The sequence below is a fragment of the Rhinatrema bivittatum genome, chromosome 5 (genome assembly GCF_901001135.1).
Source record: "Rhinatrema bivittatum chromosome 5, aRhiBiv1.1, whole genome shotgun sequence".
Taxonomy (NCBI): Eukaryota; Metazoa; Chordata; class Amphibia; order Gymnophiona; family Rhinatrematidae; genus Rhinatrema; species Rhinatrema bivittatum.
The window spans coordinates 241,379,123-241,396,958 of NC_042619.1; the positions used below are offsets into that span (position 1 = coordinate 241,379,123).

General features: G+C 42.0%; 1 protein-coding gene across 1 annotated transcript in view; it reads right to left on the reverse strand.

The window, feature by feature from the left end:
• Window positions 1-1,295: 1,295 nt before the first annotated feature.
• The window catches only part of MRAP (melanocortin 2 receptor accessory protein), a 30,952-nt gene continuing 14,411 nt past the window's right edge, over window positions 1,296-17,836 (reverse strand). Inside the window, exons 2-3 of the mRNA XM_029603593.1 lie at window positions 10,055-10,154; window positions 1,296-1,534 (exon numbers count right to left, since the gene is read on the reverse strand). Of these exons, the coding sequence (XP_029459453.1) occupies window positions 1,315-1,534; window positions 10,055-10,154 (320 nt within the window). The 3' untranslated portion in view covers window positions 1,296-1,314. The remainder of the gene's footprint in view (window positions 1,535-10,054; window positions 10,155-17,836) is intronic.

Consider the following 17,836-nt stretch of genomic DNA (forward strand, 5'->3'; position numbering starts at 1 on the left):
AACTAATAACTTTAGTTTTGTATCCAGTCTATACCATATTTTCCAGAGATGACGTAATAAAATAGTAAAAGTAAATGTCGGCAGTTAAAGACCAAAATGGTCCTCCCAGTCTGCCCAGCAAAGTTTTTAGAGTTATAATTGCCACTCTATGCAGTTTTCCCTAAGGGTAAGGTGGTCCCTTCCTGTTGGTCAGACCTCTCTCTCTCTCTTAAACTTTATGTATTCATTCTTTATTGCTGTATACAGGGGGGGCCTACCCTCACCATAGAAGCATAAGAGTAGACTGCCCTGACAGGTGCTGAATGAGGATCATGATAGATTTTTCTTCAGTTTACATATCTGCATAGTCCATGACTACAAGCATGCAATTACTCCACTTAATATTTGGTTTTGCAATTAAAGCATGCCAAATTTTCAAGAGATGTCAATGGAGCCAAGGGAAGCTTAGACAATGTTTTCCTATGCCCCGCACGACCCCTGAACCCATTGCACAATGTAGGCTCTTAGTTCTGTGGAGAACTTCTAATTGTAATGAATGGATCTTATTCTGTGTATCAGACTGTAAAAGACTTGGGGACACAAATTATTTTTGTAATTTGCAGTGGATGTTGCAATCATTTGTTTGTAAAAAGCAGCTCTGTTCAATTTATGTTTAAAAATAAGTTATGTAACAAAAAAAGATAAATATTAATTGGAAAATTCTTCCAGTGGAAAAGATGCCAAATCCATTGCCTAAGAAAAAGATGGTTACTAAACTAATTAGCAAGTACTGAATCACTGCATTCCCCTTTAGACTATGATGAAAGTGTTTGATTTAATTTTCAGGAACTAGATTTAATGCAGTCCTTCTGGAGTCATGTCTTCTCTTGGGCTGGTACAGGGAGTTGCATGAACAGAATCTGCAGCTTTAGTACATGAAAGGTGAAATAAAGAATACAGTGAATAGTTAGAGAGAGAGTGTGTGTGTGTGTATAAAGCAAACCTTTTTTTCCATGTAGCACAACAATGGTTTTCCAAAGTACAAGAGTTAAACACTTAGTTAAATTGTCTAGTGAGCTTTCTCATCTCTCTTTTGTAATCGTTTCGTATATTTATCAGAAAATTAACTATTTTTTATATTTATTTTGGAAGATGGTGAGTGTACTGTACAGCTCATGCATTTTCAGGCATCTGTCCATATAACTTAACCTAGAAAAGTTCTATTTCTAGAGCAGGCTAATTATAATCTCCAGACTTGTCAGCGGACTCTTGTCTATTGTAATGCCAGCTAAAAGAATGCAACAGTCAGGGATCCGAACCTCATCTCAGCAAGTTTCAGCTGCACAGTTCAGTGATGATCAAGGCTGAGTCTGGACAGCTGAGATTCTTACAGGGAGAGGCCTCGCAGTTTGATATGGTTTCTCCTAATTCTTCTATCCTGCTGTCTGCAGACGAAGGGCTTGTGCAGTGGTTTTGTGAATTACTGTGTCGATGGAATAAACGATGGAAATGTGTTGTAGAATCCCACTGGCATCTTTTTCTTGAGTTGCTGTTCCTGTATACACAAAAAACAAATAGGAAAACAAAGTAATGGAAACATAACATAAGGATATTTTTATACAAAATGCTTCCTGTTTGCCTTCTTGTGCTGATCAATATGGGGTAGATTTTAAAAACATGCGTGTTCCTCCATGCGCTACCCGATGTGCACACATGGACACACGATTTTGTAACAAGTGCGCGCCGGCGCGCGCATGTTATAAAATCCGGGCCGGCGTACACGCCAGTTTACATGCCGGCGACTAGATTGGGCCTCCCCCAGTTCCCTCCCAGTACACTCCAATTGTTTTTTCTTTATTTCAGAACTTGCGCCAGCAGGCAATCCCCCAGCACAGCGGCAAATGGCCGCTGTACCGGCCGCCTCCAGCTCCACCCCTCCCTGCCCCTGGACCACCCCTTTTGTGAGGCCCAGCTCTTCAGCACGTAACGGGTTACGCGAGCGGCCGGGCCCCTTCTAAAATGCACGCGGCATGCACAACCCCCGGATTTTACGTGCGGGGGGGGAGGGGGGGTTGCAATTTGGCCGTAAATCTGGAGTTGGAAGGAAGGCACATGAATTGAATACAGATGCAGGGTAGGCTTCTTCACCCTCCTATGAACTGTCATACAGAAATTGCTGTAATGTATTTTGGAAAAATATTTTTGATGCAACTGCACCATCGCTTTCTACTTCGAAGGTGGGGGTGGAAGGAAGAGGAATTTGGATTTAGAGACAACCAACATGAACTATGACTTTATTACAGTCTGTGGTACTGATGCGCAGACATTAAGGAAAAACACAGACCTGCTTCTACGGCAAGTCCATAAGCAAAGCATGTCAAGCAGTACTGACAGATACGTGGGGATAACCAGAACAAGGCAGAAGATACTACCATGGGAAGCTTGCTGAATGGACTGTTGGTCCTTTTCTGTCGTCATTTCTATGTTTCTATGACTCTGAGGCCCTGTGACCCTATTTTAATCAAACTACGTGGGTGGAGGGAGAGAGAAGTTGATGGACAGCTATCTAACCTTTCTGGCTGCAGGGACACCTATGGTTCCTGCATTGTATTGCTGTCTTCAGAAAGTCCATAATACAGAGCCAGAGCAACCTGTTCACTGATGCAAAGTAAACATGGGCGCTTGAAACTAAAAGCAAAGAAAAAATCTGCTGTTAAGAACTGGTCAGAGGACATGACTTACGGAACTGTTGGGCTAATGGAAACGTATTAGTGTCTTCGGAAGGATTGATCCTAATGAGGACAAACCTGAGTTAATTGGGCCTATTGGAAATGTGCCCACAGTGTGGCTAAGGGAAAGCTTCCCAGACGTTTTAACACTTGAAAATTCACATAACCCCAGAGGTCAACCAAAACAAATTAGCAGAGGTACAATCCATCTCCAGCAATCATTCCACTTACAGCTTCCCCATGCTCCACACTCTGCAGTCAGTCCTTCCTCCCAACCTCTACCCCTCTTTTAACTTCCTCCAGTAGATCCCCTCTCAACCTCTGCCCCTCCAGCTGATCCCCTTTTTACATCCCCCAGTTCTTCATTTCCCTAACCCATTCTCTCTCACCCTTTCCAGTAATTTTCGTATCACCCCCAGCAGATCCTTTCATTTCAAGTCCTTCTTATAACAGAGAAGGGCGACCAAAATGATAAGGGGAATGGAACAGCTCCCCTATGAGGAAAGACTAAAGAGGTTAGGACTTTTCAGCTTGGAGAAGAGACGACTGAGGGGGGGATATGATAGAGGTGTTTAAAATCATGAGAGGTCTAGAACGGGTAGATGTGAATCGGTTATTTACTCTTTCGGATAGTAGAAAGACTAGGGGGCACTCCATGAAGTTAGCGTGTAGCACATTTAAAACTAATCGGAGAAAGTTCTTTTTTACTCAATGCACAATTAAACTCTGGAATTTGTTGCCAGAGGATGTGGTTAGTGCAGTTAGTATAGCTGTGTTTAAGAAAGGATTGGATAAGTTCTTGGAGGAGAAGTCCATTACCTGCTATTAATTAAGTTGACTTAGAAAATAGCCACTGCTATTACTAGCAATGGTAACATGGGATAGACTTAGTTTTTGGGTACTTGCCAGGTTCTTATGGCCTGGTTTGGCCTCTGTTGGAAACAGGATGCTGGGCTTGATGGACCCTTGGTCTGACCCAGTGTGGCATGTTCTTATGTTCTTAACCTCCAATCGATCCTCTGTCATCCCTTTTCAGCCTCAGTTCCTCCCCTAAACTCTTCGCACATCCCCCCCAGCTATTATCTTATGTCTCCCAGTTGATCTTCTGTCATTCACCCTTTCTCACTCTCCACCTGATAAACTCTCAACCCAGGGGCAGCTCAAGAAAATCTGCTGCCTGAAGTAAGAGATAAGATGGAGCACTCCCCTCCCCTCCCCCCCCCCCCACAAGGAACAACATAAGTCAAATTAATGAGGGGGTGGGGGAGTCTGCCCTTTCAGTGATTTGAAATACTAGGGAAGGGGGGGGGGGAGCAGGGTTCCCAGAGGATTGGCTGATAAAGTGTCAGTGATAATATTTCTATGCAACTGGTGAACTACCACACTCTGGGGAACCCTATCAACTGCCACCCTCGCAGGGTAGGTGCAAGGGTATTAGAAGCCCCAGGCCAACCTTACAACCTTGGGCCACCCCCATATACATTATGCATTTATTTTAAAATGTCTTATTAACCATTTCCCCAACCCCAAAAAAGATTTTACATGAAAACGGCATTCAAAGTGTACACTCTTCTGAGATAAAATATTCAAAGGGATAGCAGTGTTAATCTGGTGTAGCAAAAATGACATGAGGCAGGGATGGCACTTTGTAGACTAACAATGTATTGAGGGATGAACTTCCGAGGACAGAATCTGAAAAAGTTTGACAACATGGACTCTATCCTCAAAAGCTCATGCCTCAATAAACTGGTTAATCTATAAGGTGCCACCTGACTCATGTTATTTCTTCTGAGATGTAAATATAATATACATGTTGTGATATTTTTATGCACTGCAGAAAATTCTGCAAAAAATACACTTGGAATCCATACGATGGTATGCCTGCTGAAAAGTATGTTGGGTGTGAGCTAGGCCCTCAGATAGCCATGAGGACACTGAATTACGATTGCAGTATAGTAAATCTCCCATACCAAAACAGCACTAAATGCAGCACTCAAATAGTAACAACCCTGGCCATGAAAAGGCAACACTAAATATTACAGGAAGTCCTACAACACCAATACACCTATTAAGAAAAGAGAACAATCCAGGCTGCTATAGATCCTTACACAGAAATTACACATTAGCAGAATACAGATAGACCCTTGCTAAATAGAATAAACAGGCTATAAAGTATAAATAGAGACAGGCAGAAAAAACAACTGGAAACAAGCCAATTTCTGTATGTAGTGAAACAATAGAAAAAAAGAAACATCACTATTCTGTGTTAAACATCAAATATAGTAATATCATAAAGTGGATGTTCAAACCTCACATGCCGATATCCAAGTACAGGCAAAGATAATGTGAGGAATAAAATCTTCCGCTTTTAAATTATCAGGTGCAATGAGAGTTACAAGCTAGAATTCAGTATGTTGTCTTTATCTGGTAATTTGTATTCCATCGATGATATCACTATATCGTGTTCACAACTTTAAACATTGTAGTCCCCCAACACGGCCACGTTTCGCCTGTCGGTTTCTTTGGGAGGGACTTAGCTGTCAATAATAGAAAATATACAAATTCAGAATAGGCCTCGGGAGCAAATAGAGTGAAAAATATATTTTAAGTAAAATTCAAACTAACAAAAACATTTTCAGTCTTAGAAGTAGCACCCTAAAATAGGTTAAGAAACAAACCAGCATGTACCTGAGAAACCTGAACCAGCTTACTGTAGACAGTGATATATAGAAAACCCGCGTTGAAAGAGTAAAATAAAAAGACTCAAAAATGACATGAAAGCATCATGTGACCCAAAAGGACCAATTAGAAAAAGGATCTCAGTTTTTCCAAAATGTCATCTGACTTCATCAACGAGGGAACTTCACCTCAGGTAACCACAAGTCATCAACCCTGTGGAAAATGTCTAGCATGTGATTTATCTCTGGCACTCACCACTTTCAAACATCACTCCTTGAGGTTTCCCTATAAATTATGTTTTTCAACTGATTGTAACTATGACTTGGTAATGTATATTATCAAATGCCCCTGTGATCTGCTTTATGTGGGAAAAACATCTTGGTGTTTGAAAACTCATATTTACAAGCATTGTAGTACTATATGGAGCCATAATAAAAAGGTGCCTCTCACCACCCACTCGCATGAATTCAATCACTCGATTACGCACCTTCGGTTTTATGCTATTGATTCAGTTCCTTCCATGCTTCAGACCCCTAGACCTCTGGGTTGAGATAGAGATTGGGCCCTCATTCAGAAAGAAGAGAGGTGAATTTTTAAGTTACAATCTCTATATCCACTTGGCCTTAACAGGGACATTGAATGGTTGGCTTTCATGTAATCTGAGATCCTTTTTCTAATTGGTCCTCTTGGGTCATGTGATGTTTTTGAGTCTTTATCTTACTCTTTCAGCACGGGTTTTCTATATATTACTGTCTAGTAAGCTGGTTCAGGTGTCTCAGGTACATGTTCATTTGTTTCTTAACCTATTTTAGGGTGATACTTCTAAGATTGAAAAATTTTTAGTTTTAATTTTACTTAAAATATTTTTCATTCTATTTGCTCCCAAGGCCTATTCTGAATTTGCATATTTTCTATTAGTGACAGCTAAGTCCCTCCCGAAGAAGCTGACAGGTGAATCATGGCCGTGACAGGGGACTACAATGTTTAAAGTTGTGAACATGATGCAGTGATATCGATAGAATACAAATTACCAATAAAGACAACATACTGAATTCTAGCTTGTAACTCTCATTGCACCTGATAATTTAAGTGAAAGATTTTGATTTGAAATTATTCCTCACATTATCTTTGCCTGTACTTAAACATCAAATACAATCAAGAAATATAAAACATCAACCAAACCAATAAGAATAAATATGTAAAATCAGCTGATGAACAGAACAATATCCAATAGTTAAAAATGTATACAAAATATTCTAAACATTTACCAAACACCAATAAAATATTTCAAAACAGACACATCAACTAACATTCAATTATTTAAAACTAATAGGGATTTTTAAAACTCCTCCAGTCTCCATACCTGAGAACTTTTGATTTCCAGCCACCCTGAAATTGTCCTTGATTAGTTGGGAAGGAGTAAGGTTCACAAACTCTTTTGTCTTTCTCATACATACATTAAAGTATTTCATTCTCTCACACACACACACTCTAACATTCATTCTCATTCACACTCTCTCACACACACACACTCTAACATTCATTCTCATTCACACTCTCTCACACACATGCTCATTCACTAACTCCCTCTCTCACATGCACAAGCTCTCATACAGAGGTCTCTCCCTCACACACACACAGGCACTCTTTCACAGTCAGTGGTTCTCTCCTCCATATACATACATAAACACAGGCACACTCACATTCAGTGGCTCTCTCTCATACACCAGTGGTCACAAACCCTGTCCTGGGGGCCCACCAGCTTTTGGGATATCCTCAATGAATATGCATGAGAGAAAATTTGCATGCACTGCCTCCATAACATGTAAATTTTCTCTCATGCGTATTCATTGTGGATATCCCAAAAACCTGACTGGCTGGTGGGCCCCCAGGACAGGGTTGGGGACTACTGTCATACACATAGGCTCACACACACAGGCACTAATGCGCAGTGGCTTTCTCTACCTCACAAGCACAGGCACTCTCACACTCTGTGGTTCTCCCTCGCACACACAGGTGCACCCTCATGCTCAGTGGTTCTCTCTCCCTCACACACACAGGCATTATCCCACACTCAGTGGTGCTCTCTCCCTCATACACAGGCACTCGTGCTCAGTGGCCCATTTCCCTCACACACATTGGGACTTTCTCCCACTGTGTCTCTCCCACCCACATGTATAAACAAGCATTTTCTCCCACTCAGAGGCTCTCTCTCCCACATATACACAGGTACTCTCTCATGCGCAGTGGCTCTCCCTCACACACAGGCACTTTCTCACACTGAATAACACACTCACACTCAGTAGCGCTCTCTCCCTCTCACCCATACATGCTCTCTATCTCTCCCTGACCCTCACAGGCACACACACATTCATGGTCTCCTTTCTTATGGGCCTTTTCAGGAGGCCCCACCGGGCCTTTTCTGTAGCAGCCCTTGCAAGATTTTTCTTTTGCTGCTGGGGCCACATCACTGAAGATGAACTGCTGGAGTGGGGGTGGGGAGGCCACGTCACTGAAGATGCGCCACGGGGGAGCCACATCACTTAAAATTAACTACGAGAGTGACATCATTGAAGCTGTGCCACCAGCCTGTCATAGAGGAGTTTTTCTTCTGCCGACGGGGGGGGGGAACCCTGTGGGCAGTTTACTGAAGCCACACTGGTTTTGTTCTGAAGGCAGAGTGAGGTGGCTGCAGCAGGATTTTTATGGGGGTCACTTTTTGCTGCCTCAAAATTTTGCCGCCTGAGGCTGCTACCTTATGCTGCCTCATGATAGAACAACCAATGCCTCAACCCCCTCCTGCATCTGATCCTCTCCTTCAAATTGCCTCCTCTCCAAACATCTCCCTGGCAAGGGTCAGTGCCATTTTACTTTTAGGCTCCTGGGTCAAAGGTGGATGACAACTGATGGGAAGAGGACAGGCTGATAACAGGGCAACATTTTTGTCCTAGGTAGGTTCAGTGGTAGATGATGAGAGAGGAGCAATGGAAGGTCTCCCCTGGCTGAATGCAAACTCAAGCCACAAAAACTAATGCAAGGACAGTACCTGTGAGCACTTGCTGGTTCAAAGGCCCAACACTGACTTCCACTATTAATGCTGCTGGTACCTGAAGAGTTCTGCCATTTGAGGCACTTGTGACCCCACTGGAAGTTTTTGTGACCTCATTTGGAATCCCAAACCACAGTTGGGGATGTGCTGGGCTAAGAAGTATGTGCAAGGTTAACAGCCCATGTGCTTTTAACCACATTAGAAAGGGGCCTTCTTCGCAGGAGCGGGGGGGAGATTAAGTAAGTATGCATGTAAAATGACATTTCAAATCGGTGGGCATACTCCCCCCCCCCCCCCTTCCACAATAAAAGGAGGTACAAAGTCCACTGGAAGTTTTGTGCGTGTGACCCTGCAGAAGCACACTTTCTAAGGAAAATTGCCTGGCAGGTCCACAGGTACAAAACTGCACAGGGACTTTTCACAGGTGGGCCAGCAGATAGTTTCCGAGTAGGAATCTATAGTAGCCTAACTTGTTCAGTTTTCCTAGCAGGTGTGTTGGTGTTTTAGGCCCTGGTGTAATATTTGCATTGTTTTTCATAGGTAGGCTTGTTACCTTTTGAGCCTGGCCATTACTTTGTTCTGATATGGTAGGTTTGCTACAGGTTCTGAGAATATTTTTTTTTGCAGGGTTTTGAATTATTACACCATGTTCCTGCCAGTGGAAGGAGTGTGTGTTAGTATTACTGAGGTGCCAGCAGAATCTGAATATTTTTCTGTGGTGAGTGGTGAGGAGAAATGTCCTAGTTCTGTTCTGCACCCTTTGTTGGGGAAGTTTCTGTAAGTGTAGGGTATTGCAGAACTTGAGGTGCAGCTGGGTTTATATCGGGATTCTGTCCTATCCTTTATAAACCCCAGTCTTCACTCCCATATAGAAGAATTTTATTGCTAGATGCTATAGAATAATGTTAATGGTAGTTTTACAAGATGATTTCTTTGTTGCATAGAACATGCCTCTGCCTAGAGATGCTGAGATGCATGCCCAGCGCCTTGCAACAATGGCACAAAATGTATGGAGCAGGAGATGTCTTCACGTGGTCGGAGTTTGGTAAGAGGTGGGTGTGGGAAAAAGCCCTGGGATCTCTGCTGGGATCAAACTAATGCTGATTTTCCCTGTCATATAAGGTGACTCCCTGATGACAGCTGCATCAGAATGTAGAACAAAGATCATTTAAAATGTAATTCTTAAAAGTGTGATGTCCAAATATATGTTTTTACAGATTGTTCATGGGGGGGGGGGGGGTAGGGAAATTGATTGTGATTGAATTGTATAATTAGCAAAATCTTGGGGGGGGGGGGCTTATGAACCAGCACACCTGAGCTTTTAGATACTTGGCAATGCTTCGGGTTAGGGTGCTTGCCTCCACCCCCTCTGCTGGTAGGCTATTCCAGATCTTGATGTCTTCCTCTTTGGTTTGTATACATCCCATACTTAATCCGAAATCCACTCCTCCTCCTCCTGAGTCTTACTATTCAGCTTTATAATCCTATTTTTTTTTTTTGCAGTAGCCATTCCTGCAACAATACTTTCCATTTTAATTTCTTTATAGCAGCGCTGGTAAAGAGCTGAGCTCTGATCGGATAGAACAGAGCCGTGGCGCATGGTAAGACTTGGACTCACCTGACAGGTGCTGAGCCAGACCTGGACATATAGAGCAAGATAAGGAACAGGAACAACATGAATGCAGCCAGACCAACCCAAAAGGCAATGACAATTGAATCTGTTAAAAGAAAGTAATGATATAATCTATAGCCTAAGATAAATATAATTTAAAAAAAAACCCCAACAAAGCCCATTAGACTGTACATTATGAGGTGTCAGAGGATGCCCTGTGGGGCAATGCATTAATTGACACTGTTCAGGGACCCATGATTTGGGACTTGTAGCATAAAGAAAGTGCCCAATGCAATGACAGGCCATTCTTTAAACTATCAATAAGGCATACATTTTGATCTGGATGGATCAGCAGCAAACATTTGAATGTCTCTATATAAATGAGTCTATAGTGTGGGGTGCCTCATGAATTTCTTAGAATATGCGCCTCTGCCTGTGCTGTCCGTGCACAACATATGATAACTGGGTGTTAGAACCGTGGAGCCTTCTCTTAGTGTTGATTAGCCAACGGAGATCTTTTGTTACACTACTGAAAAATGACCACGTGCAAGACTCCAGCTTCCAAACAAAAAAGCACTTTGGGCATGCAAAATAAATCATTTAATTAAAAATGTGTATTTATTGTAAATGCATTAAAAAAAATACAGGTAATAGGCCAGAATGCAGTAATCTAAAAGGCTACAAATGAGTTTGTGGCCATAGTCTTTGTCAAGTTTCACACCATTTAGCAGCAGATCAAGGCCATTTGGTTCACTTAGTCTACCCTGTTTACACTGCTCTAGTTCTGGTGATCACTCTTCCTTGCTTTTCCACATCCCACAACCCTTCTACTCCCTGTGCTAAGGATATATCCCACTTGTCAGCTGTACAAGCCTGACCACCTGCAGGAGATCTGTCCTTATTCTTTATGTCCTTAGCTAGCAAGTATAAAGTTATGTTGACTTTGCTTTGCAGAGTTTTGAATGTTTCTTTTATTGATCTGTTAAGTAATTTTCACTGTTTTGTAGCCCAAGTGGAAGAGGCAATCACATTTAAAAATAAATAAGCCTTTGTTCCAGCTCATACTAGGTGAGCTGCCACCTCCCCTGAATTATATCTGAGAATGTACCAAAGCTCTGCTTCTGCTGTGTGCTGATTAAACCTTTCTTCTCTGCTTGAAGCAGCCGTACCACTGCTCGGTGCAGATCAGCTTTGTAATCGCCCTTCTTTGGCCCTACACTAATCCAGGTAAACTACCATCTAAGGGCTCCCTTACCTCTCCCACCATCTTCTGCATCGGTTCCAGTTCTACTTCCTCCGCTGCTGCTGGGCTATTCTAAACATCCACTACCCACTCCCTAAAAATGGTTTTCCTCATATGTCCTCTCCAACGTTGCACTGTGACCTCTTGTCATGGAATTTCCTTTTTTTTCTGCACCTTCTTGTACTTTGAAACCTGTCCCACTTTAGAATACGTCACGCCCCCTTTCTCTTCTCTTTCCCACTGAGTACATTTTGAGTGCCTTGAGCCTCTTTGTGCAAGGTTTGGGTTTCAGGCCCTTTAGCTTCTCCCATCCTCTCAATATTCTTACGAAGAGATTGCCTCCAAAATATCTCAATTTACAAAAGAGACATGGAATGGGAGAATGAAATCCTGATAATCTGAAGCAGGCATGCTCTCTGTTTTTCCAGGTATAATTACTGAACGTCCCATGGTCTATACATAAGAAGTAAATCTAAAGCTGTTCAAATGCCTCTGAATGTAACACGCATCTGTATAATTGACTGCGAACCACAGCAGCATCGGGATTCTACCACTTTTTACCATAGAATCCCGTTCTCCTTTACAGGTTTTCATTAAATTGAATTGTCAGCAATTAGTCACATGAAGATATATCTTTGCTCACAGACAGTAAATTGTCCCCCTACATAAAAGTAATAACCAGGAACTATAAAAGGGGATTCTTGCATGGCCTAATGGCTAAGTAGCAGTGCAGCGTGCTATCATCTAGACGAAATGGTTCAATTCTTGGTCCTGGCATCTGCTGCTCCCTTGGCTGGATGGAGATGTGCAGAGGCAATGTGTAAAGCCCTTGGAGGAAGGGAGTTCTGGTCATCGCTCAATGGTGACACCGTGTGGTCTAATAGCTTAGTACTGTCACTGCAGTGGCTACTCCGACTAAGATGGAAACCCAAACAGAGGGGGAGGGGGGAGGAAACAGACAGTTGTTAATAAAGGCTTATGGCACTGTAAACCTGCTACAGCAGGGGTCGGGAACCCATGGCTCGCGAGCCAGATATGGCTCTTTTGAGGGCTGCATCTGGCTCGCAGACAAGTGTCGCCACACTTTCCAGCTGACCCAGCTGCTCCCCGGTCCTCCTCCGCCCGGGCTTAAAATGCTGTCAGCCCGGGCGGAACGCGGCAGGACAGCTGGAGTCAGCGGCACCGGCGTGCTCTCTTCTCCCCCCCCCCCCCCCCTGCGGCCCGGAAGAGGAAGTGGAGAGTATCGGGTGCCTGTGCGGCAAGAAGAGGCCACGCTAGTGCGCTCGGCATCGGCCCGAAGAAAAGAAGACTGCAACGCGGCTCGGAGGAAAATGAAGAGCTTCAACCGCGGCCGATGGGACTCCGCCTCCGCGAGGGCTGAAAATGAAGAGGTTAGCATTGGGAGGAGGCTGCTGCCGCCGCGAGTTCCCGGGGTGGGGGTGCGGGAGAGAGGGAGTGAATGAGCGAGCAAACACACAGGCTTGCTCGCTTATTCACTCTCTCTCTCCCCCACCCCGGGAACTCGCGGCGGCAGCAGCCTCCTCCCAACGCTAACCTCTTCATTTTCAGCCCTCGCGGAGGCGGAGTCCCATCGGCCGCGGTTGAAGCTCTTCATTTTCCTCCGAGCCGCGCTGCAGTCTTCTTTTCTTCAGGCCGATGCCGAGCGCACTAGCGTGGCCTCTTCTTGCCGCGCACGCACCCGATACGCTCCACTTCCTCTTCCCGGCCGCAGGGGCCTGTATGTGTGTGTGTGTGTGTGTATGTGTGTGATTGCATGTATGTGAATGATTGAGAGCCTGGGGGCCTGTGTGTGTGTGTGAGATTGCATGTATGTGAATGATTGAGAGCCTGTACATGTGAAAGAGAGTATGTCTGTGATTGAGAGCCTGCCTGTGAGAGAGAGAGCATGCGTGTTTTGTGTGTGATTGAGAGCTGGTTTAGGTGAGGGAGCATGTGAATATGTGATTGAGAGCCTGTGTGTAAATGAGAGAAAGAGAGAGCATGTGTGTCTGTGTGTGATTGAGAGCTGGTTTAGGTGATGGAGCATGTGAGTATGTGATTGAGAGCCTGTGTAAGTGAGAGAAAGAGAGGACATGTTTGTAAGCATGTGAATGAGAGTCTGTGTGTGAGAGAAAAAGACAGCATGTATTTATGTGATTGAAAGCCTGTGTGTGTGTGTAAGCGTGAAAAGATAGACAGCATGTGTGTAAATATGTAATTAAGAGCCTATATAAGTGAGAGAGAAAAAATATGTGTATATGTGAGTACTGAGAGCATGTGTGTATAGGTGTGTAATTGAGAGCCAGTGTGAGAGAGAGCGCTGGTGTGTGACTGAGAGAGGAGAAAGTTCCAAGCAAACCACCCCGCCTCCTGCTAATTCAGAACAATCTCAGGACACCTGGATATCAAACGTTCCCAGGTATGCAGAGCAAAAAAACTTTTGTATCCTTATTATTTTTCATTACTGGGTCTTTGTGTCTGCTATTTTGAAATATTTTGTTGGTATCTGGAAATGTTTTATATGAGTTTTTAATTATTGGATATTCCACTCATCAGCTGTTTCGAAATATGTTCTTTTTGTTAGTACAGTTTTATTGCTGATGATTTTATATTTCTTGATTTGTTTTATAAGGATGGGTGATGTTTCTTTTTTCCTTTGTTACACTGCATACAGAGACTCTGGCTTGTTGCAGTTTCCAATTCAGTTTTTTCTGCATGCTTCTTGTTTTGCGTTTTGGTCTCTTTATTCTATGTTATGTGAGGGACAGCACGTGATTCAGGTGAGGTTTTCTGCTGGCGTGTAGTTTCTGTGTAGGACTCTATAGCAGCCTGGCTTGGTCCGTTTTCCTAATAGGAGATGTATTGGTGTCTTAAGGCCTGGTGTAATATTTTCAGAGACTTATTGTACTTTAAAAGTGTGATCTTACATAAAATGCACACATTTACTTGTATTTAGTTTTAAACATATTGTATGGCTCTCATGGAATTACATTTTAAAATATGTGGCGTTTATGGCTCTCTCAGCCAAAAAGGTTCCTGACCCCTGTGCTACAGGCTAGTTTTGATTGAGCTGGGAGTCCAAAGAAGGAGGAAACTATTGGGCCAAAAAAAGTGGACTCTTATGACAGAATCGGTGCTGCTGAAATTTCCCACTAGTGCTATTGTGGTGTAATCTTACCTTTTTTTTTTTTTTTTTTTTTTTTTTACAACAGAAGAATTTAAATGAAAATAATGCTGATAGATATGACTTAAAATGAAGGAAACATGAAGCAGAGGACAGGGGGTGAATGTTGCAGCAAAGAGGGTGATTACACGGGAAACTGATTTGTGAAATAAGCAGGTTCTGAGACAGGATTTGACAGTAGAAAGAGGGTTCTTAGTGATCAAAGGGGGGACCGAGTTTCAAATGTAAAAGATATTTTGGTGGGAAAAAGTGGAGGTCTTAATGATACACAGGAGCTGAGCTAAAGGATGTAACAGTAGAGTAGAAGACTTTGAAGGGAGTGAAAAGCTCAAATTTGACTTGGATGTAGATGGGAAGCCAATGGAGGAATTAAAAAAGATGAAATTGAAACTGGAAGATGATTCTAGGCGGCAGCATTGTAGGATGACTAAAGAGAACAGTGGTGTAGGAGAAAGCAGACAATGAGACGAGCACTCAAGGCAGGAAATGAGGAGGACAGACATTTTGGCAATAGAAATGGATAGGAAGGGATAGTAATATTGTGGAGGAAGAAGCAACAAGATTTAACCAATGCCAGAGCATATGAATAAAAGGAAAAGAGAGAGCTGAAGATGGCAACAAGGGAATGAGTCTGTACTGCTAAAGAAAGATGAATTCCAAACAGAGATGGATAGAAAAGGTGGAAGTTGGGAACAGGATAAAGATTCAGGTTTAGACATGCTGACTATGCAAGGGTGGTGGAAAATCCTAGTGGAGATGACTAATATTGCTGCTTTAAGGTTTGAAAAGAGAAAGGATGGGATATGCAGTAGGGAGGAAAATATGAAACTGAAATATGGCTGAGTGGGGAGGAGAAACAAACATTATCAGAGAGAGAGAGAGTAATGATTACAGAAGATGAGGTCAAGGATGAGGCCAGCACAGAGGGTGAAGGATGAGGTCCATTGTTGCAGAATTTGTGCTACAAAAATAAGCGATAGAGAAATAACTGTACACTCAGAAACACCTGTTTGTCTGGGGAAACAGTATTTACAGTTTCTTCCTAGATTATAAACTGTACAAATCTTGTCCGCGTGCACAAACAGTTTTAGAAGAATGCTTTTCTAATGATCATTCTGCTTCAGACTATAAGCAGAGATTTGTCAGCTGGTAGTAGTTTCTGGTTTTAAACAGAGACAGACTGAGACATGTTGGCACCCAGGGCAGGCTAATAATCTGGCATGCCCCTCCTGGTGAGGGTTCAGCACCCTATTGGTTGGCACCCTGGGCAATTGCCCTGCTGGCCCACCCTTTAATCCGGCCCTGGTTTTAAACTACATTACGCTACTGCTTGCTTTCTTTTTTTTAACTGTTTATTTAAGCATATAGGTGAAACAAAAAATACATGTTTGTAATCCTGAAAACAATACAATAGATATTAAATCAACAGAAATGCCAAACAATTTGCTTCAATATTTTTACAAGGCTTAAGCTCCTATATGCAGACATTGTTTTTCCTTTTCAGAACATAACAGCATTCACAAACACCTATACACACAGACATCATATTCACTCGAACTTAGCCTTTCTGATCACTGCACTCTCTGAAAGCTTGGGAAAGGGAATAATATACCACCAGGTTTACCACTGTGGAGAGTATCCACTAAACACCAAAGATTGTGACCAAAGATTGCTGCAATTCTTTAGGTAATAATAAATGTGAAAGTTCCTACAGTTTAATATATTCTGCCTGTACCTTTCTTTGCATAACTTTGGCATCCAATCAGCCAATTTCTGATGCCACATCTGAATTGAGAGACTTTCTGGCTTTATCCAAAAAAATAGAATACAAGCTTTGGCTAACAAAATTATAATAATAAATACATTTTTCCTGAGTCCTTGATGCTTCGGGAACCCACTGCAAAGAACTGAGCAATAGAAACTCTCCACAAAACTATGGTTTACATTGAGTAACAGATTCAATAAAATGTAACACTGTACTCCAGTACTAAATTCTGTTAAAAGCTGAGCAAAAAACAAATTTATGTACCAATGTTCCATTTTCAATATGGCGCTTTATACATTTTTTTCGGCATCACTGAGCTTCATTTTGTATGCTCTTATTCTATCCACATACATTTTATGAAGTGACTTAACCTGCATTTCTTGAAGTCTCACCTCTATAGCAGTGGTAAATGCAATATCAAATGACTCACAAATAGTTTATTTTGCTCTTTGTTTCCCTAAAGATGAAGTCCAGTAATGGGCGAGAGGTTCAAGCAATCATAGACTCTTTACTAAATTGCAATTTGTACCAAAAAGACAAAGAATTATTAGATTGTTGCAATGTTTTAAAGATTATCAGGATGGATATTGTAAATATAATTTCTACTTTGTAAATACATGAACAATTCTTACTGATGTCATGTTTGCAGTTGCTCAAAAGAAAAAAACCTGTTTTTTTTGTTCTGTACAATCAAAATTTCCTACTGAAGCCAAGCCTTGTTGTTTTCAATATTTATACATCAGATTCTCCAGCCCAGGCAAAAAATCAGGATTTCCAACCAGTTCTAGGAAGTCTGAGGCATCGAGATTAATCTTCCACTCTTTACAAAAGAAACGCCATGCCAGCAAAACAGGTCTAATTAGAATATGGAATCTTAACTTTTTTGAAAGAAGTATATCTTTAGTTTGAAACACATTGATAGTAGAATAAGGATCTGAAATGTCAGAAATAAGATCTGGAACCTCAAATTTACATTTTTGTGAGTACCATTCCCAGCAATAACGTAATTGACACACCATATTATAAAAATGAAAATGAGGGAGTTGTAAGCCACCATACTTTTTAGACCTCATAAGAGTATAATATTTTAATCTGGACCCTTTACCTCGCCATATAAAGTGAACAACATCTTACGTAATTGGTCAACATCTGACTGCTTCAGCCATATTGGAAGCATCTGTAATTTATATAAAATTTTTGGTAATAGTGACATTTTAAACAAAGCACAACATTCCATTAAGGATAGAAGAAAATCATGCCATGACAATAATTGCTCTTTGATGGATTTTATAGTTTTGGTTATATTCAGCTGAGTAGTAAATCACCTGGACCAGATGGTATACACCCAGGATTCTGAAGGAACTAAAAAATGAAATTTCAGGGCTATTAGTAAAAATTTGTAACCTATCATTGAAATCATCCATTGTACCTGAAGACTGGAGGGTGGCTAATGTAATCCCAATATTTTAAAAGGGCTCCAGGGGTGATCCAGGAAACTACTGACCAGTTAGCCTGACTTCAGTACCAGGAAAAATAGTGGAAAGTGTTCTAAATATCAAAATCATAGAACATATAGAAAGACATGGTTTAATGGAA